The sequence below is a fragment of the Melampsora larici-populina genome (genome assembly GCF_000204055.1).
Source record: "Melampsora larici-populina 98AG31 unplaced genomic scaffold MELLAscaffold_10, whole genome shotgun sequence".
Taxonomy (NCBI): Eukaryota; Fungi; Basidiomycota; class Pucciniomycetes; order Pucciniales; family Melampsoraceae; genus Melampsora; species Melampsora laricis-populina.
In genome coordinates, this window is record NW_006768774.1 from 1,135,445 (window position 1) to 1,163,057 (window position 27,613).

General features: G+C 43.1%; 6 protein-coding genes across 6 annotated transcripts; 4 read left to right on the plus strand and 2 right to left on the minus strand.

Moving 5' to 3' along the window:
* Positions 1-709: 709 nt before the first annotated feature.
* MELLADRAFT_104665 (uncharacterized protein) lies at positions 710-1,063 on the plus strand (the record flags this gene model as incomplete). The annotated part of the gene is made up of 1 exon (XM_007407723.1): positions 710-1,063. The coding sequence occupies one exon, from the start codon at positions 710-712 to the stop codon at positions 1,061-1,063; it is 354 nt and encodes a 117-aa protein (XP_007407785.1).
* A 3,239-nt stretch (positions 1,064-4,302) lies between these two features.
* Positions 4,303-6,218, plus strand: MELLADRAFT_104666 (uncharacterized protein; the record flags this gene model as incomplete). Its single annotated transcript, XM_007407724.1, has 8 exons — positions 4,303-4,365; positions 4,433-4,585; positions 4,668-4,763; positions 4,836-4,936; positions 5,018-5,376; positions 5,448-5,576; positions 5,640-6,005; positions 6,193-6,218. 8 exons carry the CDS (start codon positions 4,303-4,305, stop codon positions 6,216-6,218), a joined length of 1,293 nt encoding a protein of 430 aa, XP_007407786.1.
* A 5,713-nt stretch (positions 6,219-11,931) lies between these two features.
* On the plus strand, positions 11,932-14,524 carry MELLADRAFT_52101 (uncharacterized protein; the record flags this gene model as incomplete). The annotated part of the gene is made up of 9 exons (XM_007407725.1): positions 11,932-11,987; positions 12,063-12,159; positions 12,621-12,668; positions 12,928-13,006; positions 13,080-13,168; positions 13,240-13,624; positions 13,702-13,889; positions 13,976-14,305; positions 14,354-14,524. The coding sequence occupies 9 exons, from the start codon at positions 11,932-11,934 to the stop codon at positions 14,522-14,524; spliced, it is 1,443 nt and encodes a 480-aa protein (XP_007407787.1).
* Positions 14,525-16,317: 1,793 nt separating this feature from the next.
* MELLADRAFT_84367 (uncharacterized protein) lies at positions 16,318-17,586 on the minus strand (the record flags this gene model as incomplete). The annotated part of the gene is made up of 7 exons (XM_007407838.1): positions 16,318-16,436; positions 16,482-16,539; positions 16,624-16,914; positions 16,992-17,033; positions 17,112-17,176; positions 17,261-17,309; positions 17,392-17,586. 7 exons carry the CDS (start codon positions 17,584-17,586, stop codon positions 16,318-16,320), a joined length of 819 nt encoding a protein of 272 aa, XP_007407900.1.
* Positions 17,587-18,953: 1,367 nt separating this feature from the next.
* Positions 18,954-23,833, plus strand: MELLADRAFT_84368 (uncharacterized protein; the record flags this gene model as incomplete). Its single annotated transcript, XM_007407726.1, has 7 exons — positions 18,954-19,097; positions 19,181-19,933; positions 20,012-21,988; positions 22,073-22,292; positions 22,362-23,398; positions 23,466-23,540; positions 23,627-23,833. 7 exons carry the CDS (start codon positions 18,954-18,956, stop codon positions 23,831-23,833), a joined length of 4,413 nt encoding a protein of 1,470 aa, XP_007407788.1.
* Positions 23,834-25,277: 1,444 nt separating this feature from the next.
* MELLADRAFT_104670 (uncharacterized protein) lies at positions 25,278-27,348 on the minus strand (the record flags this gene model as incomplete). Its single annotated transcript, XM_007407837.1, has 4 exons — positions 25,278-25,372; positions 25,682-26,024; positions 26,080-26,216; positions 27,015-27,348. The coding sequence occupies 4 exons, from the start codon at positions 27,346-27,348 to the stop codon at positions 25,278-25,280; spliced, it is 909 nt and encodes a 302-aa protein (XP_007407899.1).
* Between the last annotated feature and the right edge of the window lie 265 nt (positions 27,349-27,613).

The following is a 27,613-nucleotide window of genomic DNA, read 5'->3' on the forward strand; positions in this document are numbered from 1 at the left end:
TATGATGTATATATACAAGTTTCTGAACTGAACATAGATTAGAAACTGATTCTTACAAGATGAACGTGCAGCAGCTCAGCAGTCGAGCAAGAGCGCTGATTGCTTAGGATGAGGAGAAAGTGTTGAGTATTGGTGATACTCATTAGGGTATCAACACGTGCCACCAACAAGACAGTCCAGATCTTTCTCTCACTTCCACTTTGTATTGCGAGTCTCCCTCTCTCTTTCCTGTTCAGCAAATAGTGTGTTACTTTTTCCTCACTCAGCAAAACTCCAAAAATAAATCATCAATAATCAAATAACTTATACTGTTATTTTCAATCTCGTTGTTATTTATCTATTTTCCTATTTTCTTTATCTATCAGTCTAGCGTCATTTAAATAATTTTTGTTTCCCGCCCACCACCCTCCTGCAAACAGGACTGGGTTAAGTTTTACGTGGTGCACAGTTTATTTCATTTTCTTAGCCAAAACGGGTTGTTCATTTCATTCTCTCTAAGAGCGGGGGACCTCCCAGTGGAAGGTCAAGCGCCAGTCAGGGCCACCCTCAGTGCTCTTCTCACAATCTCCAGCCCCGGGCCAAAAAATCATGCAATCTCAGGCCCCCGGGCCCTCTTCTGTAGCACACGTAATCTCTACCGCAAAGAAATGAGCCAAGCTGATTCCAAAGGAATATTCAAGTATCCGGTTTAACTGCTGAAGATCGTAGGATGGTGGCAGACAATGTGGGATGGGATGCACTTGCGGACGAGATTCATGTGCCTGATGCAGGACCAGCAAACAAAATTGATGAGGCCAATGGAGTTGATATGACAGCTTGGATTCAGGCTTTACAAGATCAGGCTGCCAGTCCAAACAGAAACAAATCTGACAAAGAGGATATAAGACCTTTCAACTGGCAAAACTTCCTTGCACCTCCTGATGATGACGACCACGACAGCATCAACAGTGAAGATGATGATGAGGAGATAGAGGAGATACCTCTCGCTTTGGAAAATGATGATTATGAAGAAGTAAACAAATGGTATCCTTTTGAAAAGAAAGAGGTAATTAACTTGCTTTGATTACAATGATTTACATGATGATGCTGACTCTGCAATCTAACTCTAGCATCTTATGGGTCTGTTGTTCATGGGTTCAGTGAGAAGGACGACATCCCGTCAAGACTATGAGATAACTCGAGTGATAGTGAAGATAGGTGGGATTAATATACCCAACTGGGCATCAGTTTGTAAAATTCGTAATGATCTTCACAAACAATTGGGACTCAACGTTGTACAGAATACAAGCCCCCTTGGCAATCCTTGCTTTAGCTTGGACATTCAAGAAATTGTGGCGCAGGTGAGTAGTTATTGTTTTCTGATCTCCTTAAGTTAAACAATGGAAAGAGTTATTGATCCATAAATGATTACATATGCCTACTTACAGGATTTAGCTAATCCTATAGTACAGCCACACTTGATGTGCATTCCTGAGTTGTCTAATACCGGTAATGTGAATCGGCTATCACAATCATGGAAGTGGAGAGCTGGGTTGTCAAAGAAACTTAGAGTGCAGATGATTGAATATAAATATAGCCATTACTACATATATGAGCCGGCTCAACTTTCAGATGGATGTATTGTAGCACCAATCTTTTTCTTTCCAAAAGAGAAAGGTATCATGGCAAAGTGTTTAAGAATAGATAGCTCAAAAGATAAAGATACTGGTGATATATTAATACAGATGCTAGATGAACCTGAATTTGAATCAGATAGATACAGAACTGTTGAAGTGAAGGATTTCAGGAGGTGTTATACTGAGATAGTGTTGGATGATGGTAGATTACTGAAGGATTGTGGGGTGTTGAAAAGCAGTGGTAAAATTTCATTAAACTGTGTCCAATTCCATTGCAATAATGGGCTGAAAACATGAATTTGCATTTTCAGGTAATACTTTAGACAAAGCATTTCAAGTTGATCTCCCAAACCCTTGGCAAACACAAGCTAATGGAAAAGTCATATGACATGTTCCAATAACCTTGTATTCCGATGATACATCTGGGAATGTGTCAAAGAAATGGAACAAGCACATGTCATTTTATTGCACGTTGTCAGGATTACCTCCTAAACTTACCAATCAAGAATTCAACATGCATTTCAATTCCACCTCAAATACGGCATCACCATTGGAATTAGGAGAGTATTTAATAGACAAGATCAAGTGAGTTTACGTTTGACGCCTTGGATCATTACAAACAATAATATTCATGACATCATATGGTTACATTGGAGGATTTTTGTTAATTTTTGACGGTTTTTGAAGGTTTTTGGAGGCTGTTGACCATTATTGAGGATTGTGGAAGTGTTATATACTATTGTTAGGGATTTTACAGGCCTTTGTTCCCCTTTTTACTCATCTTATAATTTTGTTAGAGTGTTTTTAATCATTATTAAATTACTTTAGCAGTGCTAAGTTCACTAAATAACCCTTTATATCAAAGGAGAGATTTCTTTACATGTGATAAGACTACAAGTCTTCTTTGGAATAACAATCTAATTGATTGTTGCTTTGCTAGTAATTAAAAGTTTGTTTTGTTGTGCTCAGATTGGAATAACACTAAAGCAGTGTTGAGATATCTTTTATCCTAAAAAACTCACGGGAATAATACTTGAATTAAGTATTGAAAACAATTTCTCTGGTGCCTTATCCCAAAGAACTCAGCAAAACCCCGTGTTGATTCTTTCAAAGAGGCAGTCTTAGGCAACTTCTACTAGTTAGTTATATTAGTAGATTATCACTCTTTAAGCTCTGTACAGCTCTTGTTCAGCTTTAAGTTCTACACCACCCACCACCCTTCTTGTCAAACAAAGGGCTCAAAATTGAATTGGTGCACCAATATACTTGTACAGTTATGTTTTTGTTTTGACGGAGTGGGGAGCATCCCAGTGGGGTAGCTCAGCGCCGAGTATGGCCACCCACAGTGCTCCTGATCAAGTTTTTTCCGCCCTGGGCCAAATCAAATATGCAAATTCAGGCCCCCAGGCCACCATGAGTAGCACAGGTGACCAATTGCCAAATGATCCAGAAACTGATTCCAGAGAAATGATGACTCTTTTGTCAGTATTGTCATTTGTCATCTGTTATTGTATTGGTTGATTGATTGATTTGAATTTTGAGATGACCAAGTGCAGACTATATGTGACAAATTGAGAGTGGAAGAAAAAAAAGTTAAATGGGACCATTCATATCAGAGCTGGCTAGTGTCATCTCCTGCATAAAATGAATCATGTTACTTGTCTTGGATCTCATGCCCATCTGAAGCTACATGGAAGTGTTATTGAAAATATATTGAAGTCTGCTCAAAATCTTTCTGGAGTTTTCATGAAGCCCCCATGAAGGCAGTGGTAGTCTCTGGCCTGCCAGAGCCTAGTAGATGGGCGCTGTGTATATGTATGTATGTACCTCCACTTTTGAGAAAAAATGTTTTGAGGTGTTTTGAGCAAAAAAGCCAAACACTTTCCTTTACATATTAGAGTCCAGGCGCAGATTCGCGGCCCTCGATTCTACGAATAAACAATATGTAACCCCCTTTTTCATGATTTTTCGAGTTTTACGTCTCATATGGGTCTTATTTATGACTTTGAGACGTGCTGCGCCTTCGAATTGACATGATGGGCAGTTGTTTGTTGTCAAGCCGCCCATAGTTCAATTGAGTCCCAACATCATAAACACCTATGCAAACGGAATCAAATGCACATCTTCCTTGATGTTGCTTCCATGTAAGATAACCAGAAATGATTTCCAACAAATAGAAAGTCGTGTTTCTAAACTTTTATTTTCCTGGTTATGCAAGGACGTACCAGAGGGATTTTCAGCCTTCATCCAATATGATAGTCGACTGTCTTGCACCTCTCTCTTTTTTTGAGCCTTCGCAGCACCTTTGTGACGAGAAACCAGAGCCCAAAGTTATGGGATTCGCCAATGCGTGGTCAAACCCTTGGCGGTCACGAAAGTGTGAAAGGTCAGGTAACAGGCCTCCCCCTCTCTGGTATATATGCCTGATGTATATGCTACCTCGATGCGTTGGTGGTCCCATAATCATCTTTACATCTATTTCGGTGGGCATGTTTCTTATGTTGTGACCCTGCATTTGGCGCTGTTTGCTAATTTCGAGTATCTTAGCCACCTCCAATTAATTGTTGTTTCTAATAAATTCTTGATAAAAGAAAGCCAGTATGTATTTGCAGGTTCCCATGCTATCATGTTGCATCACGATGAGGGCTGACCCTTGGTTTCAATGGGGGTTTCACAATTTCCAGACATGTCCCAAGCCAACTGGTCCCCAACTACCGGCCTGAACCTCTCGAAGAGTTTGCCCAAACAGGTGAGGAATTTTGTACGGTTCTCCTTGTTTTTTCCTACCGGGTCTAGATGCTCATGACCTCGGGTAGGCACCTACCGCCGGCCCGCGTGCCATGCACCCCTCCCCTCCGTCGTGGTCGACGATTCCTGAAGGTGGCCAGACGCGAGTGGAGGCACGTCCTCTGCCTAATCCGGTCATGTTTGGCTCGCTGCAGGCTGAGCATGTCCGGCCGTTAACACCGGTAAGTTGGCCTTGGTTGGGTGGACGGTGTGTGACTCCGTCATTCTTGTGCTGACCGGTAACCGCATGCCTTACGCTATCAGCTCCTGGGTCGCCCAAATCAACGTGGGCAACAGCCCTCCGGCGTAAGCCCCCGAGGTCAGGGCGGCCATTCGGTTCAAAGGAATCAACTCAGTCTGGTCAGTAATCGAGTCTGTATCTTTCTGAAGTCAACTCCAAAAACCATCACTGACCCGTTTGAGTGCGTATAGCCATCGCAGGTCCCTCCTACTCCGGCAGAGAACGTGAGACCGGTCGCAATCACCCCGGGTCAGTTGCCTACGGGAGGCGTGTGGGCGCCCAATGCCGTTACGTAAGTCACTTGGCCGTGCTCGTTCGATGAGGGTCTGTGATCATAGTTGACCTGGTGCTCGGGTTGGTTGATTCCCCTTAGGCCCGACGGACGGGTGTCCTACTCCCACGACCTAGGGCATCCTCCTTGGGGGTCCCAAGCCGACTACCACAGCATGCAAGACTGGCGTTTTCGCCGAGTAATAAGTGACGACCGCCTCGCGGTCACGTTTAATGGGGTATGTAATGCAGCGCGCCAGCTGAACGGTCTGGACCACCGTTCAGACCCTCTCCCATGGTGCAGGGACGGTGCAAATCCAGCTCGCGAGGCACACGCCTCGGCGAGGTTCAACGTGCATGTCTGCAAACAAGCCACCAGTGACTTGTCTGCAGGGGAGGATGAATGCCTTCGGCATTTACTTGTGGATTCCGATGAGGATGAAAAAACGCCAGGTAGTTCAGGTAGGTTTTGGAACCTATGGACCCTTTGGAATTCAGGTATAATTCAAACTGACCAGGATCCCTGCACCCAGTCGAGCGATTGCTTTTGGCCCGAAAGGGCGCTGAACCCACTTCTTCTGGTAGTTCAAATACTCCAACCACCCCAACGCCTGCCTCGGGAAGTACGAGTGCCTCAACCGCGCAAAGCCTCGTGCGCAAAGGTTCACCTGTCTAGCATCGCGGTGATTCCCTACCGTTGACACGTCCCCGTCTCAACTCGATAGACGACGGCCTTGACGAGCTGGAGGAGGACGTTGACCATCCACCACTTCGTCACTTTCGATTAAAGGCCGGAAAACGCTCAGCCAATCGCCCCTCGATGGGATCCACCCACCGATCTTCAGGGCCGCGCCATCAGGATCCCCCGGTTCTCTCGACGGCCGTCATCGTGACACCCGCGCCACGTCGGCACCCGTTCCCACGTCTCACGTCCCCCGGTTCCAATGCTTCTTCTGGGGACAACATCCCGGCCTCGAAGCAGGTCCATACACCGGCTTTGACCTCAACTGCGTTGATTTCCCCAATCAACACCGCAAAAACCACCGCCGTACCGCCAGACCTTGCCCCCGAAGACACTTCCCCAACGAATCGTAAGTCGGATGCCAAATCAAGCTCGAATTGTATGCGCTGGGGTGATCCTGGGCCCCTGGACGTTCTCTGGCTTTCCCATCTGGAATCTTTTGACCATTTTGCCGCCGGGAAAAAGGAGTCAATTGAGCGGTTCCGTGCATGTACTGACCACATCAAGGTCAGTTGGTTCTACTCACACTCACCCAGCTATTACTTGGCAATGGGATCTCTAATCGCGAATCCTTCCACAGAGCAATCCCGACACGGCGGAACGATTTGCCAACCTTTCCGCCGTTATAAATACTCAAGCGTTGAAGGCGAGGTTCAAGACCCTCAAGACGTGGTTAAAACGGGCTGAAGCTACCTCGGCGAGGGCGAGTGGCACCCAGGAAGACGACGGGGATTTGCGGGAGATGATGACTGAATTGGTCAGACGAGAGAAGGCAAGTCCCTCAGCTCCTCATCCCTTTGTGGTTGTCTGACCTCAAGCTGACTTTGGGTGTTGCCATTCACCTAGGAGATGAATGTAAACGCTGAGCAGGCCAAGGCAGCGAAAGACGCGGCGGCCAGTGCGATAGCCCGAGCGAATGATCTACGGGACGCCTGTGCGTCCCGTCCTCATTTGGCACCTCCTCGCACCGGTCTGAACGATGAAGATGAGCATGAGGAAGCCTCCGATGACGACCATCAGCGAACCCCCAGGACGTTGCGTGCGTTGCGAGAAGGGATCACAAGGAAAATCCAAGGTGATGGGAGTGCATCACAAATCGTGAATGTGACCATGAAAAGTAGTCAGGCCGCGGAACGCGCTAATGAGCTCACTGCGGTGGCCCTGGAGAGACACCAGGAGCAAGTCACTGTCATGAATGAACAACGTGAGCGGGAGTTAGCCCAATCTCAAGCTCGTTTGGACCTTGATTCTCGGAATGCCCGCAAGACTCTCGAAATCCGACGAGAAGAACTCCTCGCTGCTCGCAGTCTTGCGGATAAGAAGGATCAATTGGTTGACGAACTCAAGTGTTCAATGGCCAGCGTGCAGGGGACGCTTGCCGACATGGGCTCGATGCTCAAGTTGCTTGTCTCAGAGCGACAGCCCCCAGCTCCCGCTTTCAGCTGATATCCCAAAGGTATGTCTCGCTCCCAATGTGTGTATGTATTCATCTCCCGTTTGGTTAACCCCAAATCTCGCTCCACAGCCTTCGTTCCCTTCGTCGGTCTTCACAACTCAAACAGGCCAATGTGCCAAATGTCTTATTTCATTATGATTTCCATGTGTATCTCCGTCTCTATTGTCACAAAAGCAAAGTTGGCATCTCCGTATGGCCAAAACCCCGTTCCTGCCTGAGCCTGAATGAAAATACTGTCCCATAATTTGTATCATCGTAGCACTTCCTTGCTTGAATCACTTGAAGATGTTGACCCAGCGTAATAAGTCATCTCTTCATCATTGCTTTTGATCAAATGTAAATGCAGGCCCATTGATCCCATGTGATATCCAGCCTGTCTTGTGTGAAATAACCATTTCCCACGAGACAGATCAAGTTCAAGTGAGCATAAAGCGAGCATAAAGACTTTCCACGCGAGGAATCCAAAGTCTTAAGTCCAACGTCTTAGTAACCACCCAGGTCAGAGTAACCTATTATTAGTTCCGCAAGAACTGCTTGCATTTCACTTCACTTCACTTTACTTGTATTTCACTTGTCACGTATCAGAACCCTTTCAATTGCGATGTCTTCACGACAGATACATATGTATACAAATTGCACGCCAAAAAAACAAAAAACAAAAAGACAACGAAAATAACATTTCATAATTATTGCCCCCCCCAAATATGCCTCCAGTGATGGAGGAGGAGCTACCCCGCCAAGTGGACCACGACCACAGCAAATCAAAAGGTTTTTGATAATGACAGCGCAATGGTAAAATTTGTTCAGTTCATTCACATAAAACCTCAAATTATCTGTTTGAATGTTCCCAGACGCGAAGGACCAGTCAGATTGATAAATCAATCACCCAACATGAATCAACAAGGGTATGAGCACATACCCTTATACTGCGTCATCCGGAAGATGTTCCTCAGACGTCCGAACTTGTGTTCTACAGCAATCCAAACGCTTGCCATGACCCGATTGAACCTCGCTTGATCGGGACCCAGATTGAGACCAGGGTAAGGGGTCAGCATGACCGTCGAGTTCCGATAACCCTGGTCACCATAAAGCATCATTTGGCGGCCACCGAACCCTTTGGCGTGCTCTTCTAATACTTCACTGAGCCCCGATAACCGCAAGATCGCCGTATCGTGTCGAGATCCAATATACGCCTTGGTGAGATCCGCTGTAATTCCACTAAATAGCAGCGTGATTATCAATCGTAGATCAGTAATCTATCATTGGAAAGGCCATGTAGGCTGAGACAAAACGCTCACTCAGGGGTCACGACAGCCTGGTATTTCAGGCTGTGAACCCTCTTATGACCATTATAGAACAACCGTTGATTATATTTCGATCGTGCAATTTGCCACACCGTTCCTGATGTGAAGCTACCAGTCAGCTCAGTTTGATTAGAAAAGAGTGCGATGGTACTGACCATCGAGAAAACCGATGCAATTGTCCATCGGGCAATCTTTCGCTTCAACCAAACTGGCCGCAAACCCTTCCAGTACTTCCGGAGGAAAGCGTCGCGGACTCCATTTCAAGAGACTCCCCCAGTTTTCATAAATCCAGGCTTGAACCCATTGGCATATGCGACCTATGATAGATGTCTCGCGGCCAAAAACTTGAGATAAATCGAAATAGCGAGAAGGAGTGGCCAAACGAGCCATATAGATAGCCAGTGCTGTAGAGCCTTTTTCTCGAGCGCGGTTCGAGAGGACGATAGATTCAGGAAATCCACCCCAGTGGTGTATTGCCAGGATCTCGTCAGGGTAGAACCTGGTTGTGAGCTTGCTAATATACGGGTGCCACGTCTCGACATTCACACGGCGGTTCGATAAGTCCGGCAATGGGTCGCCCCCGAGTCGTTCCAAGTGGGTCAGGTACTGGAGGATCTCGTAGAGGTGCCACCAGACGAGCATCAGCGTCGAGTTGGCCAACGCAGGTGACCTAAGAATTGGGAGTCCGTTGGGGTGGAAGAGTAGGGACTCGGGCTCCATGGAACGAATCTCCAGGTGTAGGCGGGAGGACGAAGAGGAAAGAGTGAAGGTGTGAGGAGATCGAAACCGAAAGGCCGAAGAGATCACGATGGATGTAATCCGATGCCCTCGGGTCCAGTAGCCTCCGAAGTGTCATTGAAAGTGACACTTTGGAAGGGTCATGGAACTACAGAGGTCAGCGCGTGACAGCCTGCAGGCTGTCACTCAAACTCTCTCGAACTATGTTGCTCTTGAACGAACTGGGGCGCTGATCTTGAAGCCTAAAATCACTCTAAATACCAACAACGGCCAATTTGGTGGTCGCTAATGCGCCTGGACCTTATTTGCTTAAAAATCAGGCTTTTGAGCCGATGATTATTTGGTACTTATCAACAATCATGATTATTGGTAGATGATCCTGTGCTGTGCAATCCCCACAGAAAATTTGACTTGATGATTTACGGTACTCAAAGTTGTGTATACTTTGCTGTGCATAGTTTTCTTTTCTTTCTTCACAACTTCACACAACCAGGGAAAACTATGTTTTTGGCTTAAAAGTACATATCTTTGAGCTTCAATCAAGAAATATACTTTTTCCAAGTTGTTTGTAGTTGCGAAAAAACACAAAAAAACTATGCAAGGCAAAGTATACACAACTTTGAGTACCGCTATTGATGATAAAAGTGTTTGAGGATTGAGGATATAACAAAATTCACACTCCTGACATCTATAGGTCAACTTTCACGTCTTTTGGACCATTTTGAGATTGATATGTACGCTCAGACAACCACTCTTTTTGCTTTTGTGGAGAAAATTGACACTACAAGAAACATAACATTTTCTGGGCAGAAAATTAAATTATTTGTATACAAAAATCTGGAAAGGTCAGAAACAGAGCAAAAAATATGAAAAAATATGCATTCTGTTCCTTGGTTTGAGATCTCCAATCTGCATATTTTTCCGTATTTTTGGGGTTCATATTGGTGAGTGTACTAACAATAAACCCTCATAATCACCAGATTACCACCTGTAACAGATGCTGGAATTTGGCTGATCAATAGGGGTTCTCAAAGTAGGCCCGGTTTGTAAAAACCCGGTTGACCCAGTTGACTTTTTGGCTGTGATCTGTCAAAAAATTCAACTCGATACACAAGGTTACTGCCAAAAAGCAACCGGGTCAACTGGGTTTTCTTGAAACTGGGCCAACTTTGAGAACCCTTAATGCTGAGAGAAAATTTTGATTACTACAAAACCCCATAACTTCGTCAATTCTGGCTCAAAACACTCGATTTTGAGTGCATTGGAAAGCTGGTATTTGCCTGAAGATAGTTCATAAATGAACCAAATACGTGGCGGGCCTGCAAAGAAAGATATCCCCAATGAAATCAAATTTCACATATCATCGAATAGAATGTCAGCCATTGGGACTACACATTTTGAGTCAAAACGAAAGTTGTAGTTCAGGAATTCAGCTTTCTAATGCACCCAAAATCGAGTGTTTTGAGCCAGAATTGACAAAGTTATGGGGTTTTATAGTAATCAAAACTTTCTCTCAGCACTGATCAGCCAAATTCCAGCATCTGTTACAGGTGGTAATCTGGTGATTATGAGGGTTTATTGTTAGTACACTCACCAATATGAACCCCAAAAATACGGAAAAATATGCAGATTGGAGATCTCATACCAAGGAACAGGATGCATATTTTTTCACATTTTTTGCTCTGTTTCTGACCTTTCCAGATTTTTGTATACAAATAATTTAATTTTCTGCCCAGAAAATGTTATGTTTCTTGTAGTGTGAATCCATAGCTGTCAGACCAGGTCAGACCCCTACGTCAAAAACGATTGGTTCAAAGATTTTAAAAGGTCAATGAGCTTTGGTAGGGTTTGAGCTTTGGTCCTGATTTGTCAAGTTGACCAATCACAGTTTTTGTTCGATTGACTTTCTGGTGATTTTTGATCGTTTCCTCGATTTCCCTTCTCCTTTTTCAATTCTTCAAGTTCATCAGCGATCATCTTCATACATAGATAATTATTATTAAAGACTCATCCAGATCGATCAACAAGATCCACGCTTCTACATCCTCTTTTTAGCTTCCAGTTAAATTGAACGATCTCTTCCGAGTGGTGTCAAATCGGATTTCTTAATAACAAGTTTTGATTGCAAGTGAAAGAAGATTAACCGTCAAGTGCTTTTGAATTTAAAGTGTTGAAGTGAGGTTTGCTTGAAGGATCAAATTACAAATTAAAACTTTTAAAGTCGCACGAATCGAAATTTAAAAAATTAAAAAATTAAAACTTCAAAATATAAACCAAATCAATTGACAGTCGAGGTTTGCTAAGTTGTTCAAATCCCAAATCCATCCAAAAAGATGCCAGTGATTGAAAATTTTAAAAACTTCATTCGTCATCATCATCATCATCATCACAACAACAACAACCCTCAACAACAACACAAATCACCTCCACCACCCGATTCATCTTCATCAACTTCACCTTCAACTTCACCTTCAAAAATCAAATCACCCGAAACAATCAATCAACCTTTGATCATCTCTTCACCCGTCTTAATCTCTACCTCTCTCTCTATGCCTGATCCTAAATCTCCAATCATATCAAATCAAATCGATCAAACCTACCAAACTTCTGACAAAGCCTCTGTCAAATCTCCGGTTCTCAATAACCTCGTCTCTCAATCTACTCCTACTACTGTCGGTTCAACCAGTCCTGCTGTTTCAATCGGAGGTGGCGCAGTTGCTTCTCATGGAGAACAAGCAGAAGCTATCATTGAACGTGCTCGTTTAGAAAAGTCAAAGATGCCAACTTACGAAGGTTTACCTGATCACTTTGTCTTATTGGAAAAAATGGGAGAGTCAGTCAACTCTCTAATCTAATTCAATCACAATCCATCAACTTCATACTGATCTGTTTTCTCAACTTCATCAAGTGGTGCATTCTCAAATGTTTATAAAGCAATCGATCGAAGAACCAATCAAAAAGTCGCCATTAAGTGTGTTAGGAAATTCGAACTTAATCGTAATCAGGTCAGTCTTCCTTTTTATATTTCTTTCTTTCTGTTCTCTTTCCTACGATTTCTTCCTCCTTCTTCACATGGAAGATGCATATATTTCATTGCAATCACACTTGGTTCATTATCCTCATCCTCAGCATATATGCATATGAATCTTGATTATCTTAAAGTTTGAGAAAGTATATGATATCTCTTGATGTTACGATCTCACTTGAATTGAAGATATCAGCGTACTTTGCGGTACTTCACAGTAGGAATTTATGCTTTGTACAGCACATCGATCATCTCAAACCGTCCCTTCATCTCTTCTTTCGACTCCTCATACTCACTTTACGTTTTTTCTTGATCTCTAATCCCTTTTCTCTCTGGTTTCCTTCCTGCGTCTGTCTCACATCTCTATTCATCGTCATCGAAAACCTCACTTCAACCTCGATGGGATTTGATCCTTCTCAATACAATCAACGGTCGTAACAGGGCAAGCATCTGAATGCTGATTTGAAGAAGAAGCCCCGTGCGACTGAGGTAAGGGATCAGTCTAGCAACTCCCATCTTTTCCCACCTTGTCTCCTTATCCCCTCAATCAGCTCTCAATCGTTGTGGGACACTACCGTTGTAACACAACGGAAACACAAAGAGAGTGGTCTGACTTTTGGGCTCTACTTTCCTTTTCTTTACTCGAATGATTTTAACTCTTCTCCTGATTTGTGGATTCCGCGATTTCCCCCCACCTACCCTCAAATTTCGATGATACCCCTCTGAAACCTTTCTCTCTGAAACACAGCGTGCGAACATCTTGAAAGAAGTCTCGATCATGCGGACTCTGAACCATCCAAGTATCATCAAATTAATCAGCTTCACAGGTATGTGGTCTTTTATCATCAAGCTCAGAAACTAGTCCTGGCACAAGCTGACTCAACAATGGAAACATATCAGAATCAAAGGAACATTACTTCCTTGTACTCGAGTTAATGGAAGGCGGTGAATTATTTCATCAAATTGTCAAGCTCACTTATTTTTCAGAGGTGGGTCATTTTCTTTCGCAGAGGCATGATATTCTCATTGAACTCAACGCTTTCCTATTTTGTTCAAACAGGAACTCGCTCGGCATGTCATCTTGCAGGTTGCACGTGGTCTACGTTATCTACACGAGGAGAAGGGAGTCGTTCACAGAGACATCAAACCTGAAAACTTGCTCTTTGAGTCGATCCCAATCGTACCTTCAAAACAATCAAAGCAGCGTCCTTATGACGAGGAAAAAGAGGACGAGGGTGAATTCTTGCCAGGAGTGGGTGGAGGCGGAATCGGACAAGTGAAGATTGCTGATTTTGGATTGAGCAAGATCGTTTGGGCCGAGGAGACGGCTACTCCATGTGGGACAGTAGGTTATACAGCACCCGAGATTGTGAAAGATGAAAGATATAGTAAAAGTGTTGATATGTGGGCGATGGGTTGTGTACTCTACACCTTGCTGTGTGGATGTAAGTGTTTGCTTGACATTTGAGTCGGCTGATGTAGCGTGATTTTATTGACTGATGTGATTCTCGACGTTTAATAGTTCCGCCATTCTTTGACGAGTCGATTCAAGTTCTGACTGAAAAGGTTGCGCGTGGATATTACACCTTTCTATCACCGTGGTGGGATGACATTAGTGCTTCCTCCAAAGACCTCATCACTCACCTTTTGTGTGTTGACCCGGATAAACGATATACTATTGATGAGTTTTTAGCACATCCATGGTGCAAGGTCAGGCAGTTACTTGTCTCGAGTTTTCAACATAATCGGGTCAAGCTCATCGTGTTACAATCTGTTCGGCTTGGTACATTTCTTAGGAGAAGGCACCGTTACCTCATATGAATAAGCAGGACGTAGCTACCATGGCACCACATATTCAACGAGCCAAGGATATGAACTATGCACCTCGAGACTCGCCCCTCCTTCATGGTGTTGGTGGAATGCGTACACCTGGTGTGGCTCAACTAAGAGAAGCGTTTGATGTGACCTATGCTGTACATCGTATGGAAGAAGAAGGTGCTCGCCGAACTAGATATGCAGGAGCGGGCGGAGGACCAAACGCGGGTGTGTTGCACGGTCTTAATGAAGAAGATGAGGAGGAGGAGGAGGAAAATGAAGTGGAGCCACCGACAACAGCCAAACCGTCCGTCAAAGGCCAGACTACAAAGCCACAACAAGCACAACAGTACTACCAGGGATGGGGTGGAGCTGATAGGAAAGTGGCTGAGGCTGCACTTTACTCTGGACAAGCTGGTACTCGAGATCGAGGCACGGCAAATACAGGACGTGGTGGAAAGCGAGCTGGTGGATTTGAACTTAATATTGGTCAAGCTACATTATTGGGAAGAAGAAATAAGCCGACTTGAGAAGATCGCGTATTCTTTATTTGTGAACGCAGTCTTTTGGGTACGTTTTGTTTTTTTGTATCTGATTTCGAACTTTGGAGATCTAGTACTCATTCTATCAAGTTTTACAATTCTTCCAAACCCTCACCATGATGACGTGTCATCGGATGCAGCACATAATGTGTGGACTTCAGCTCGACATCCTACTGTATCTGTTAACTGTCGCCTGAACTTTTCATAGATATTCACAAGTGCAAAACCGATCACGCAAGGCACGCACCATGATTAAATACACAGTTCCGAACATTTCACCACCTTGGCACCTTTCTCTCTGGTTTTTCAACAAAACTACATTTTTTATCTTTATTTGCAGACCATTTATATTTCCTCAGTTCAAGTGATTAGATAGACATTCTTAGTTAATATGATGATCTTTATCTTTATCTTTACTTACAATCGAATCTCAAACTTTTTATTTTCGTCTTTTTTAATCTTATCTTTTCATCATTTCCCATTCGAAACCTATCTATTCTTAAAGATGAGACTATTATTTGAAAGATGTAAATAAACCGATTATAGACTTCGATTGATTTTTTTTAATTTGTGTTTGTTGATATTGTTGCTCGTTGTTTTTTTTTGCTGTAGATTTCCTTCTTTTTTTTCTCTTTGTTTGGTCTGTGGACGTGTGTGTGTGTATATGTGGGTTTTAAACTGCTTATATGATTATTTTATCTATGTGTGTTGTATTAGTAATAGTAATAAGCAAGTTTCGCATTTCATTACTTTTTTCGGGAGTTGGACACTGAGAACCTGGAAGTCTGAGCTCCAATTATCATGTTCTCTTAAAGGTCAACTTCACTAATAGTAAAAGTGAGCAGAGATTGGGAGTTTGATTTGTTAAAGTAGAACAACAAGTGCTTCAAGGAGATATTACTAAGATTCTCTATCAGGAAGTTATGATTCATCTTGATGGTAAATTCTTGGTTTCATATATATTACCTCAAAAAACACTTTAAGCAATGCAAAAAAAATAAAATAAAATAAAATATTACTTGTTTCTTGCTTTCACTGAATCAAAACTGAGTGGTAGAGTGTCAAATACACCAAACCACTGGTGACTTGTAAATCTTGAGAATTAAAATTCTCATAAGATTTGACTCGGATAACTCATCATAACTCAAAATTCGTGTTTGTTTTGGAAATACCGTGGATATTGGAATGTGCTGGCTATCGATACTATTCATCGTCATCAACGACTTTGAATGAGAACTTCGAACAATTCAGTCTACCCAGGTCAAAATTTCTACGTCACAGCAGAATCTCTTGCGAGTTCTTTTCCTCACGCTCGTTCTGGAGAAATATCAACATATAGAGCTTTGAAATTCACAACCACCACCAGTGAAAATTTTGGGGTGCTGCTTGGATAGAATGGCGAGGAGCTAAATGTATCTTACGACGGAGTAAGGATCCGTACAGACACGTAGCGTAGGAAATGTGAGAAAGCTTGGAAACTGTAATTGCTTCTCAGCACTCCCTGTAGGTACATTTATGGGGTTTCCTTCGATGATTAGTTCAACATATTTTTGTGACGCGGATGGGGTAAATATGTTATATATAGAGATTCTGATTAAGAACAACAAAATATTCCAAAGTTTGAAAGAGTGAGTTCAAAGCACCAGGAGAGAGAAAAGTTTATAGCACAAGGTTTTTGATAGGATGATATCTAATAGGACATTCCATCATGTTTAAACCAGAACAATAAATGATAAGTGAACATAGGATCCTCTTCTTGACAAGTAAAGGCTTCAGAGAGCTTAGTTGAGTAAACATTCAAATTTGTGATCTTCATGTCCAATGGCTTTGGTTTTTTGAAGGGTGTAACCAGCCTTGCAGGAGACTAAAGAAAGGGATGATGAATTGACAACATTAGTGTCTGAAAATCAAGATGTGTCAAATGAGTGGAATGGGATCGGCTTACCAATTCGACATTTTTCTTTGGCACAACTGACTTCTTCAACGTTTGGAAGTTTACGACACTGATTTTCAAAATAAGAAAAATCAAGTTATGGTAAACTTGAGTGTCAGAAAATCGAAATGTTGTGAACAGGTTAAAAACTTACATCATTATTACAACGACCACAATGTGAGATCGATTCTTGATGATTAGTACATTCATACTCTTTTCCAACAAGACAAAGATGATCATTTTCTTTTTTCCAACATGATTGTAAATGTTTTGGAGCTGGTTTTCTAGGAGTCAATCCGTAACTAGAAGTAGGTGCATAAGTTTTTCGATTGTGTCGACGATCGTGAACTCTTGAATCTGGTCGTGCTAAGGCTGATGGCTGAACAGATGGTGTGATACAATGGCCTTCGGGTGTCAAGTTCGTGTTGATGAATGAACCTCTTGCCTTTGCGAGAGTAAGAATCAGATGAAGCTGAGGATCAGTCAGAGTTTAATGATGGAAAAGGAGGCTGGAAGACATACATTTGGACATTGGCATTCTCCATTGACAACTCGCTGGTCATCCTGTTAAACCAAAGATTGCGTCAAGTTCTGAATATCTGGGAATGTGAATAGGCAAAGAGAGAATCGAGCAAGACGAACATCTTGACAAGCTAAACAATGAGCCATTGCTTTGATCCTCGCCCAACCTTTTCCGGGTGGACAAACTATGAGGAAGAGAGATCAGATGAGGTGGTTAGGTTAGTAAAGGTATGGTAGATGATTATCAATGCAGAAAAACCCAGGCTTACCACAAGTATCGATACCTTCTGGATTATGGTACGCTTTGAAACCGTTTGCCTACAAGAAAGAGAAAGTGATTGGAAAAGGATTACTTTAGCACGCTGGGATTCAGAAGGAGAAGAAAAGTGAAGGGGCCTACGTTTAATTCTGGTGTACAATCTAAACTACTGATACGCATAGGTAAACCTTCTTCAACATCGGATATCATGCTTGTTCTGGTAGCACTCAAGGTCAAGTTACTTGTTCGAGGTGACAAGATCCTTTTTTCACAATTGGCTACATTGACTTCGCTAAGAAGTAGAGTAAGGACAGGAATCCAGATTTTTAAAGACATATTGAAGTGGATTGAATAGAGATGAAGTATATATCAGGTAAATCAAAGAGGGACGAGTAAAGAATGAGGCTAGCGCAAAGGGTTGTTGATGACGATGATCACTGTATTTTGATTTTTAGGAGAAAATTATTATTGGTTATTGGACTCAAGAAGAAATGAAGGAATAAAAAGAATGTTAAGCGTTTGCAACGGTCGCCTAGAGTGCACTGCTTTGGGTAGGTATGGAAAAAGGAGCCGGATTCCCAACGCGAAAGGTAGGATTTATATAGCTCTCATCTTTCTTTCGAGTTGAAGAGGGAAGGGGTGATTCTGCACAAGAAAGATTAAAGAACGAGCTAAAGTTCATCTTACTCTTAGTCATCACGAATTCCCTCAAGCTGAAGTATGCTGCTGCAGTCAATTGTCAAAAAAATCTCGAAGGGATCACTCTCATCTGCCGCTGTAGGCTCATAATTCAAAGCAAGTATGGATACCAATCTCGCATTCGCATCAACGCGCGCCATACTCTTTGAGCTCATGCGTCATCAAAAGACGTACCCCTCAATTGGTGCATCCAGGTCTCGGAACGAGCAGATTGACATGCACTGAGAGGCAGCACTGAGCCTGCGCTTAAGTAGCAGATTTTTGAGTATTTTATGAAGACAGTAATCAAGTAAGAGTGGACAAGACTGATTTTGATTTTAGTGTTGAAGTCTGGGTTTGGAATCTGGATGCGAGATGTCAAGGGTTGACTGGTGTGATGAAGTTCAGGGATGAAATAAATGTACATAGCCAACTGACTCTAACTGACTCTTTTTTAGATCTCGTTTGATAAGATTTAGATTCTTGGACTACAATGTTGTATGACATCAGCTTACGAAATCTGATCAGCAGCAGCAACATTTTTCGTTTTGACACCTTCAAGCTTGCATTCATGAACGACACAAAATACCATCACACCAAGATGCAAGTATGCTAATATTAAGCAGGGTGATATCGGATATAAGAGTCTCTCGCAGTACCGGGTATCAAGACCGATGCGAAGTGTCAAGGACTGGGCTCATTCGGATCTTGAACCCGAGCTGTTCCTGATGCAACGCGATCCGATTGCTCGGTAAGTCCGATCCGAGGTGTGGTGTGATGTGATCAAGAACGACCATTTGTCAGAACTTGGCAGAACTGACATCCAACATCATCAAAGGCTGATTCTAGTCATCCATACGCAAAGAAACCTCAATGATCATATCAAATTATCACAAACAATTTGAACTTCGACCCATCCTCTCAAAATTACTAAAAAATTGAACTGCGAATTCACCATTTAACCGATCAACTTACAAGACTACAAACTGGTCGACATCATCTCTGCTGGATCGATCAAGAATAAGATGTCATTGATTCCTTTAGAAGATGGGCAGAATGAGGTTACTGAACTTGATGGAGTTGGTCAATGCGCAATGTATGATAATTGTGGAAAAAAGTCCATGTTTGGTCAAGAGTTGCCATGTCCCGATCAATCACCAGCTCGTAATGTTAGTCTTCTCCTCTTACAATCTCGATAGAATTGATTGAAAGCTTACCTATAACTGGAAATACATTTATGAATGATATATAGATTACTTCTGACTTAAGAAATCAACTTCAATCGATTTGTGGATCCAGCTTCTCGGCTTTGAAATCCGCTTGTTGTACATCAGATCAACTTACCAATCTAGCTCAATCACTACTTCAAGCTGAACCACTCATCTCTTCTTGTCCCGCTTGCCGAAACAATTTCCGTCAATTCTATTGTCATTTCACTTGTTCGCCTCAACAATCTAGTTTTGTCAACGTCACTAAAACTCAAACTGTCACTAACACAAAAACGGGAGAACCGAATCAAGCTATCAAATCTGTTGACTTTTATGTTGATCCTCAATTTGGTTTAGCCTTCTTTAACAGTTGTAAAGATGTCAAATTTGGAGCTACTAATGGATTCGTGCTTGATCTCCTTGCTGGTGGCGCTTCAACTTGGATCGAATTCTTGAGATACATGGGCCAAGAGCGACCTGGACTTGGTAGCCCGTTTCAAATCAACTTCCCTACTCCTGATCAATCGAATAGAATATCTAAGAGCCTCATCATCCAAGACACTTCAAAGAAGCAGAATAACAAGAGACACTCACCACCACCCTCTTCAACGTTCTACTCGACATTCTTGAATTCAAATCAATCAATCATTCCTCTCAATCCGAATCCACTTCAATGTGACTCTCAATCTCTCGATGCTCGGTGTGCTTGTGCCGATTGTCCATCTGTCTGCACTTCTCTTCCACCACCACCAGCACCTTTTATTCCTCCTTCCGGCTCCTCATGTCGAATAGGTCAGGTTAATTGTTTAGACTTTTCACTCATCCTCATATATGCTCTAGCTCTCTCAAGCTCCGTGATCTTCATCATCTGGAAGGACATCATCCGTACTCGAAAACACGCACTTGCTGCCCGTCAAAATGGTGACGCTGATAGTGGTTATGAGACTCCCAGTGGCTACGAGCGTGTTAGCATGCATGACCCACTCGCACCCAATCCTAGCTCTGGCGGTTCTCCCGATATAAGCGATAGCGAAGGTTCTGATGACCAGGCTCATCATACCTCTTCATCCTCTCGCCCGGTCCTCAATCCTCTGGTCGGTGCTTCTTCGATGGCTGATACCGCACATCGATTTCTTTCCCGAGGATCACAACCACTATCATCTTCCAACACCAACAATTCATTTTTTTCGCCCCATCGACTAGGAAGAGGCGCACCACTGCTGGTCTCAGATACGGATACACGGTTGATGGCCACTCATCATCACCAACCGCGATCATACCCACTCAACGTACTCTTTTCTCGTCTGTTCTATCATTTTGGTTTCAAATGTGCCTCTAAACCTTATCTCACCATCGCTATCGGTCTCGTCGCATGTGGTGCGCTCAATGCTGGTTGGTCTCGATTTGAAATAGAAAAAGAACCGGCCAAACTTTGGGTTTCTGAAGGTAGTCGATCTGCAATCGAGAAGAAAGATTTTGAGAGTAGGTTCGGACCATTCTATCGTACCGAACAAATCTTCCTCAGCTCACTGGATCAAGCGGAAGAGAGTGTTCTGAACTATGAACGACTGAAATGGATAGCCCAATTCGAGGCTGATATTCGTGCTCTAAAGTCGCCCAATGGACTCAGTTTGACTTCAGTCTGTCTTGCACCCACCTCGACTGTTCAACCACCCAAGTCAGCTTCTGAATGTGTAGTTGAATCAATCATGGGATACTACTCTAATTCACTGAGAGGCGTCAATGAGGACAATTGGGCCAAGCGTCTTGATGCGTGTGCTACAAGTCCAACTGATTGTCTACCAGCATTTGGACAGCCTTTGAACCCTCAACTGGTCCTCGGAGGTATACCTCATAACACCACCTCCGATCGACGCGTGGAGGCTAGTCGAGCGAAGGCTGTAATCATTACATATGTCGTCAACAATTATCTCGAATCGACCCAACTCGAACAAGCTAAACAATGGGAAACAGTCTTAAAAGCCTACCTTGATTCAATTTCAAATCAAGATGCTCTTCACCCACGTGATCGTTGGCCTGCTAGTGTGGGACTTAAGATGGACTGGTCGACTGAGATATCACTCGAAGGTGAAATCAATCAATCGACCAATACTGATATCCCGATTGTAGTATTAAGTTATGTAGCCATGTTCTTGTATGTGGCTATCAACCTCGGTGGTTCAGCTTCCGCGATCCTTTCAGCATGCTTCCGAGCGTTATCTTCACTGGTCAAATTGGCGATTCCTAATGTTTTACGGTTCAGGTCAACAGAAGATCGTCATGGTCATTTCCCATCAAGGCCATCACCATCCTTGAAACGGCAGTTGTTGGTCGAATCCAAGTTTATGTTGGCACTCTGGAGCATTTTGATTGTGTTGGCATCTGTCTCGACTTCTATCGGATTCTTTTCGATGCTTGGTATCAAAACTACATTGATCATTGCAGAGGTCATTCCTTTTCTCGTACTGGCAATCGGAGTTGATAACGTCTTTTTGCTCTCGAATGAATTGAGTCGCCAAAATGCAAAGGCTTATAAAGCTCTGGCTCGAAGTGGAATTGGCGGCTTTGGTGATGCATCGGAAGCACGTATTGATGAGGATGATGATAGTGAGGGTGAAATAGATGGTCTACCAAAGGTGGAGGTCAGAATTGGGAAGGCAATTAGCCGTGTCGGTCCCTCGGTTTTACTAAGTGCTTCTTGCGAGACGGTTGCCTTTGCGTTGGGTGCGATTGTGGGGATGCCAGCAGTCCGGAACTTTGCAATCTATGCTGCTGGAGCAGTGGCAATCAATACGATTTTACAAATGACCGTGTTTGTGAGTGTGATGGCAATTGATATGCATCGCATGGAGGTAAGCTTTCTCGGTCTTTCCTTTTCTTTGACTTTTGAATTGATTCCAAAGTAACTGATAACACTCTTGGAGGGATTCCACTAGGCCAATCGAGTCGATTGTGTACCTTGCTTGAAGTTAGGCACCCACATATCTACGCACGATATGGCCATTGCGTCGGGCGAGGGAGACTTGGCGTCCTTCATCAGGACTATCTATGCCCCCTTCCTAGTGAAACGGCCGATCAAGATCTTTGTCATCAGTCTTTTCTCCGGCTTATTTGTGTTTTCGATAATATGTGCAAGAAGAATCGAACTGGGGTTGGGTACGTGGGTTGAGTATAAATTGATGAGAAAACCAATGGCTAATTTTTGCTTTTTTTGGGCTGTTGTAGATCAACGATTGGCACTCCCACCCAACTCTCATCTGATTGGATACTTTGATGCACTTGATCAATATTTGGAAGTAGGAGCACCGGTCTATTTCGTTGCCGAGGATCTGAACGTCACTGCTCGTGATGGACAACAAGCGTTATGCGGACGTTTCTCGACCTGTCAAGATGGATCGTTGGCCAACGTCCTTGAGGCCGAACGAAAACGATCCGGATCATCTTACATTGCATTGCCACCGGCAGTATGGATCGACGATTTCTTTCAGTGGCTTAATCCAGCTCTTGAATCGTGTTGTCGAGTGAAACGAAAAGACCCCAAGACATTCTGCTCTGAGCGTGACCGAGAGCGAGATTGTGAAGCGTGTTTTGCCTCAAAGGAAGGAGGGTGGAATGTCACAATGAAAGGCTTCCCAGAGGGAGAAGAATTTATGTGGTATCTCCAACATTGGTTAAAATCCCCAACTACGGAGTCGTGCCCCTTGGGAGGTCGAGCTGCATACTATGACGCACTCTCTATATCTTCTGGATCAGTTGAAGCATCAAACTTCCGGACATCTCATACGCCACTTAAGGCGCAAGCTGATTACATCAATGCGATGGTCTCTGCTCGTCGTATTGCAGAGGATTTGTCATCTGAGAATGGCGGAAGGGTTTATCCATACTCAATATTCTATGTGTTCTTTGAACAATATCTCAACATTCGATCCACTTCTTTCAACGTGATCTTCCTTGCGCTTGCTGCTGTTTTCGTTGTCTCAAGTACGCTATTAGGTTCGCTTCGGGCTGGTGGTGTAATGGCTCTGACGGTAGGTATGATGGTGATGAACATGTTGGGAGGCATGGGAATGTGGAACGTGAGCTTAAATGCGATCAGTTTGGTTAACTTGGTAATTGGAGTAGGGATCGGGGTTGAGTTCTGCTCACATGTTGCTCGAGCCTTTGTTGGCGCCAATGGTGGTGGCCTTCCTCAGTCTCATCCTCATGGTCAACGTGATCGAGATGAGCGAGTGTGCTTGGCGTTGAGTGATGTGGGAGGATCGGTAAGTGGTTTGTCCAAGTAAACAGGGATCTTGCGATCTTCTTTGCTAATCGTTATGGACTCTGCAGGTCTTTGCGGGCATCTTCTCAACCAAGATCATTGGAATCAGTGTTCTGGGCTTAACTCGTTCTAAGCTCTTAGAGGTATGTGGCTCCTTTCATGCCATCTAGATCCGAGTGAATTTGTGTCACTGAAGCGAGAGATGAACACCCTTTGAACCACTCTATAGATATATTATTTCCGAATGTGGCTGATCTTAATGATCTCAGGTGTGATTCATTCACTCGTTTTTCTACCTATTGCATTATCATTTGTAGGTGGACAAGGTCATGCATTAGATGATGACTTAGATTTAGCAGTCATGGTTAATGGAAGATATGAAGCTGAACAAAGAGCATTATTAGAAGATGATACAGAAGATGATGATGATTATTAAAGATCCAAATTAAAGCATTATTTTCTTGAATTGTGATTGTATTTATTATTGTGAATTTGATGATGAATTCTGTATTAGTATACACCAGACTGGGTAAAGCAATGTAGGCTGTTGATGTTCAGGGATGTTGCAATGTGGTTGTTTTGTTCAGCAGCACAGTAATACTTGCAGGTATTTGTGGCTCCCTGGTCTGTAAGAGCAAGAATATATAGTCTATTCTATTAACCTTTATGATTTGAAATGACTGAGTTATTGAGGTATGACAACAGAACTATTTTTGTACTATACTCAAGACTAAAATCTAGGATATTTTGAAGCTCTATTGATATACATATAAATGAAATTTGATATTACTTTCCAATAATGCTTCTCCACATTTTTGTCCCCCACAACCTTCCAGTACAAGACATATTTCTATATGCAATTGTAGATTGTACAATGGTAGGCATGTTTTCCATTGGTTTGGTGGTTCTAGGAAGAATATGAAGCAGTTCATGGCAGGAACTTTTGGAGAATACCATGTACAAGTGCTTCCGGAGAAGATACAACACATCAGTTGGGGCCGGCGGATTATATGTGTTGTATCTTTTACAGAACCACTTGTACAAGCAGCCACGTAAAGGATCACCGTGTCCGGGTAGTGTTTGCTCATCAACGAGCGCGCACGACTTCCCTTTCTGCCTCAAAGGGAGTTGGTGTGCGCTCGTCGACTAGCAAAGCCTACACAGACACGGTGGATATGGCACCCCCAGGGCCAGACACAAGTTGCAACTTGGGTGTGCTACATATGTATACTGTGATACAAAGTTCACTCTGGAAAGCTCCAGATCTGTCCAGAGGCCACAAGCAATCACAAGATTGATTGATGTTTCTTGGAAGGACTGTGATAAGATCTATATGCACTAGTAAGGTAATAATCTCATGTGAAACTTAATGAGATACACAGTGTCCATTTTACTGTGGCATGTCAAAGTGCGCATATTGAGAGGTTTTGAAAAAATGAAAAACATTTTATTCAGTTTCTTTGTTAGACTTCAGTGAAATTCCAGGGGCATTGCAAGACTTGGCAAACTGGTGTTGGACAAGCTAGACAAAAGAGTACCAGTGTTGCAGGACTTAGAAAAGGTCGAGAATTCAGGCAATCTTGAGCTAGCAATCTACAATGCAAAGACAGAACAGAACAAAGAAGTACAATACTTAGTCTTACAGAGGCAACCAACACGACTTGACCCAATTGAAGCACTGCAAGCAACAGTAAAGGCCAATAGGATCCAGCAAGGAGACCCCCTGTTTTTATACAAAAGATATGGTCAACAATGGCTCTTATATCAAAAGTCAAAGTGATGAAGGTAATATTCATCTTGCAACTTACCCTACACGGCCATGGTCAATCATCCTCAGGTCTATGAATCTTCTCAACCTGTAAGCTCTGCTTCTTGCTTGGTTATTCCCCTTCTGATAACACTTCTGGAGGTTTCTCACTATCATCCGAGTCACCAGTTTCATCATCTGAGCTTGCATACTTCTTTCTCTTCATACCTAAAGATCTCTCAAGTCTGTGAGCTCTGAGCCATTCTCATCCTCTGATTGTGCAAGTGTTGGGCTATCAGGTGTACATGGCTTTGACCAAGGATTCAAGGCTGGTCTGGCACTCAATGGGCAAGGCAAATGGGTGGGACAAAAGAAAAGAAGAAGAAATGGGCTTCACATAAGTTTCTCTCACTTTCTTTTGGAAGACTTGAGCACATATGGGTCTAGAGGGTGATCTCTTTCTGTAGCACATTGGGTTATGAACTCCTCCATTTTGTTTTTGAATGGTGTGGTATGGTAAGGACTTTGTCAACTCACTTCCTCTTGGAGGTATTTGTTGTGTCTTTTGGCTTGGCTTGACTGCACGCTGATTGGATTCTATAGTCACTACACCTAGCATACAAATCATTACGTCTTGGGGATTGGTTCCAACTGTCACTTTTCCTGGCTGGGTATCACAAACATTTGTCTTGGCCACTTGGTGACCACCTATTGCTTCTGCGCAAGTGTCACCCACATGACCATCTATTGTCCTCCCTGTTTTAGTCTGAATGATGGGAGGGTCCACTGTAGCATTGGCCTCTATTCCTTCCCTGTCTGCCTTGGAACCCACCTCTGTTGTCTGCATTGCTGGAATAACTTGAATGGTTTTCTTCCTTGGCTGGTTTGATGTGTTTGGTCAATGTTTCTTTCTTTGTCTATTCTATGCCTTTCACTTTTACTCCCACTTTTGACAACACTTGAACCTGATCCTGCCTCTGACCTCCTTTAGCATGTGGGTTATCATGACACTCCCATTCATTAACCTTCTCTACCTTTCTACAAGCTTGCTCTTCCACCTTCCTCCGGTGGACTAACACATCACCAACTCATCCTTTCTCAACACGTATTGTCCAGATTTGGGTCCTTATGGCAACATTGTATTGTAAGGCCACCATCCAGTTGTCATCAATCTCTTCTTTAAGTCTCTCCATGTTTCTCCTGTGGCTGTCAAAGTTCTTTGCTAATTCAAAGTGTCTGAACCATTGTCTGAAGTAAGCTTGCATCAAGTTGAAGCAAGGAACCTAGTCTCCATAGGTGAGTCTCAGTTCCACTGGATAGTTGAGTCCTTCAAATTTATTGTCTTCAGAATCTTCATCTTCCCTCTTTGTTTTCTTGGTTACTTTCTTGTTTTGAACCTCTCTGTTTGCTTCCAATGACGTTTTATTGAACATCGATATGGGAACATAGCCTTGGATCTTTGGGATCTGACTCCCCCAGAAGGTTGTTGTAAGGACTTTGTATGTCCTCACTGAAGGATAAGGTACAGGGAAGGATACAGAAGATGAATTATAATCTTCCAATGTGCGTTGGACAATTGTCACCACAAGATGTGGTGCAAGGATTTCTAGAACCGAAGTATGATAATATTACGAACTAACTCCAAAAGGAGATTGTGACAATGATCAGTCAAGAATCCTTCAAGTACAAAATAGAAAGTAAATAGAATCTAATAAGAGACACACCTAACTCCAAAAGGAGATTGTGACAATGATCAGTCAAGAATCCATGAGGAGTTAGGATGATATCAAAATGAGCAGACTAGATATAGTATGTTAAGCCTTAAGATCAAGGTATGTTGAGTATAGTAGCCTTCTTGTAATGTACGTACCCAGGAACATTACAGTTAGGAGTTCCGGTAAATGATGACTTGGAAATTTTCCCGTGGCAAACTCAATTCCATTCTCCACGACACCTCTTCCTTCCGATGATACATCATCTTTGTCTTCACCATCATTCTTGTCATCTGATGTAGGTCTACCCTCTGGGATACGTCTTTTAGCTCCTCTTACAGGCCTTAGTGTCACAGTTTTTGGAGGGATTGCTTTTGGTAGGACAGGAGTAGGGACCGGGGGTTGTGCCGGGCAATGAATTACAGCAGACAGAGGATGGGAGATGTGTGCGGGACAGGGTTTGCCTTGGGGGCAGGCTTCCCTCTTGCTCATGAGTGCTTCCAAGCTCTTAGGTTCATAGCACATCAAATACTGAGCTGTGAGTTCAGCGTGTCTCTCAAAATCTTCATTTTAAATTACCACCTGTATTTTTAACAGGGCTGCCGCTTGCTTTTGGGAAGGACCAGCGGACGGTTTGTGGGGAACCTTTTATTTCCCTACAGCCATCATCAGGAGAAATCATGTAAGTTCCTCTTCCTTTCTGTGTTGGATTTTTGTGGAAGAGTTTGAGCTTTTAAAGGAATTTCATACACCCTAG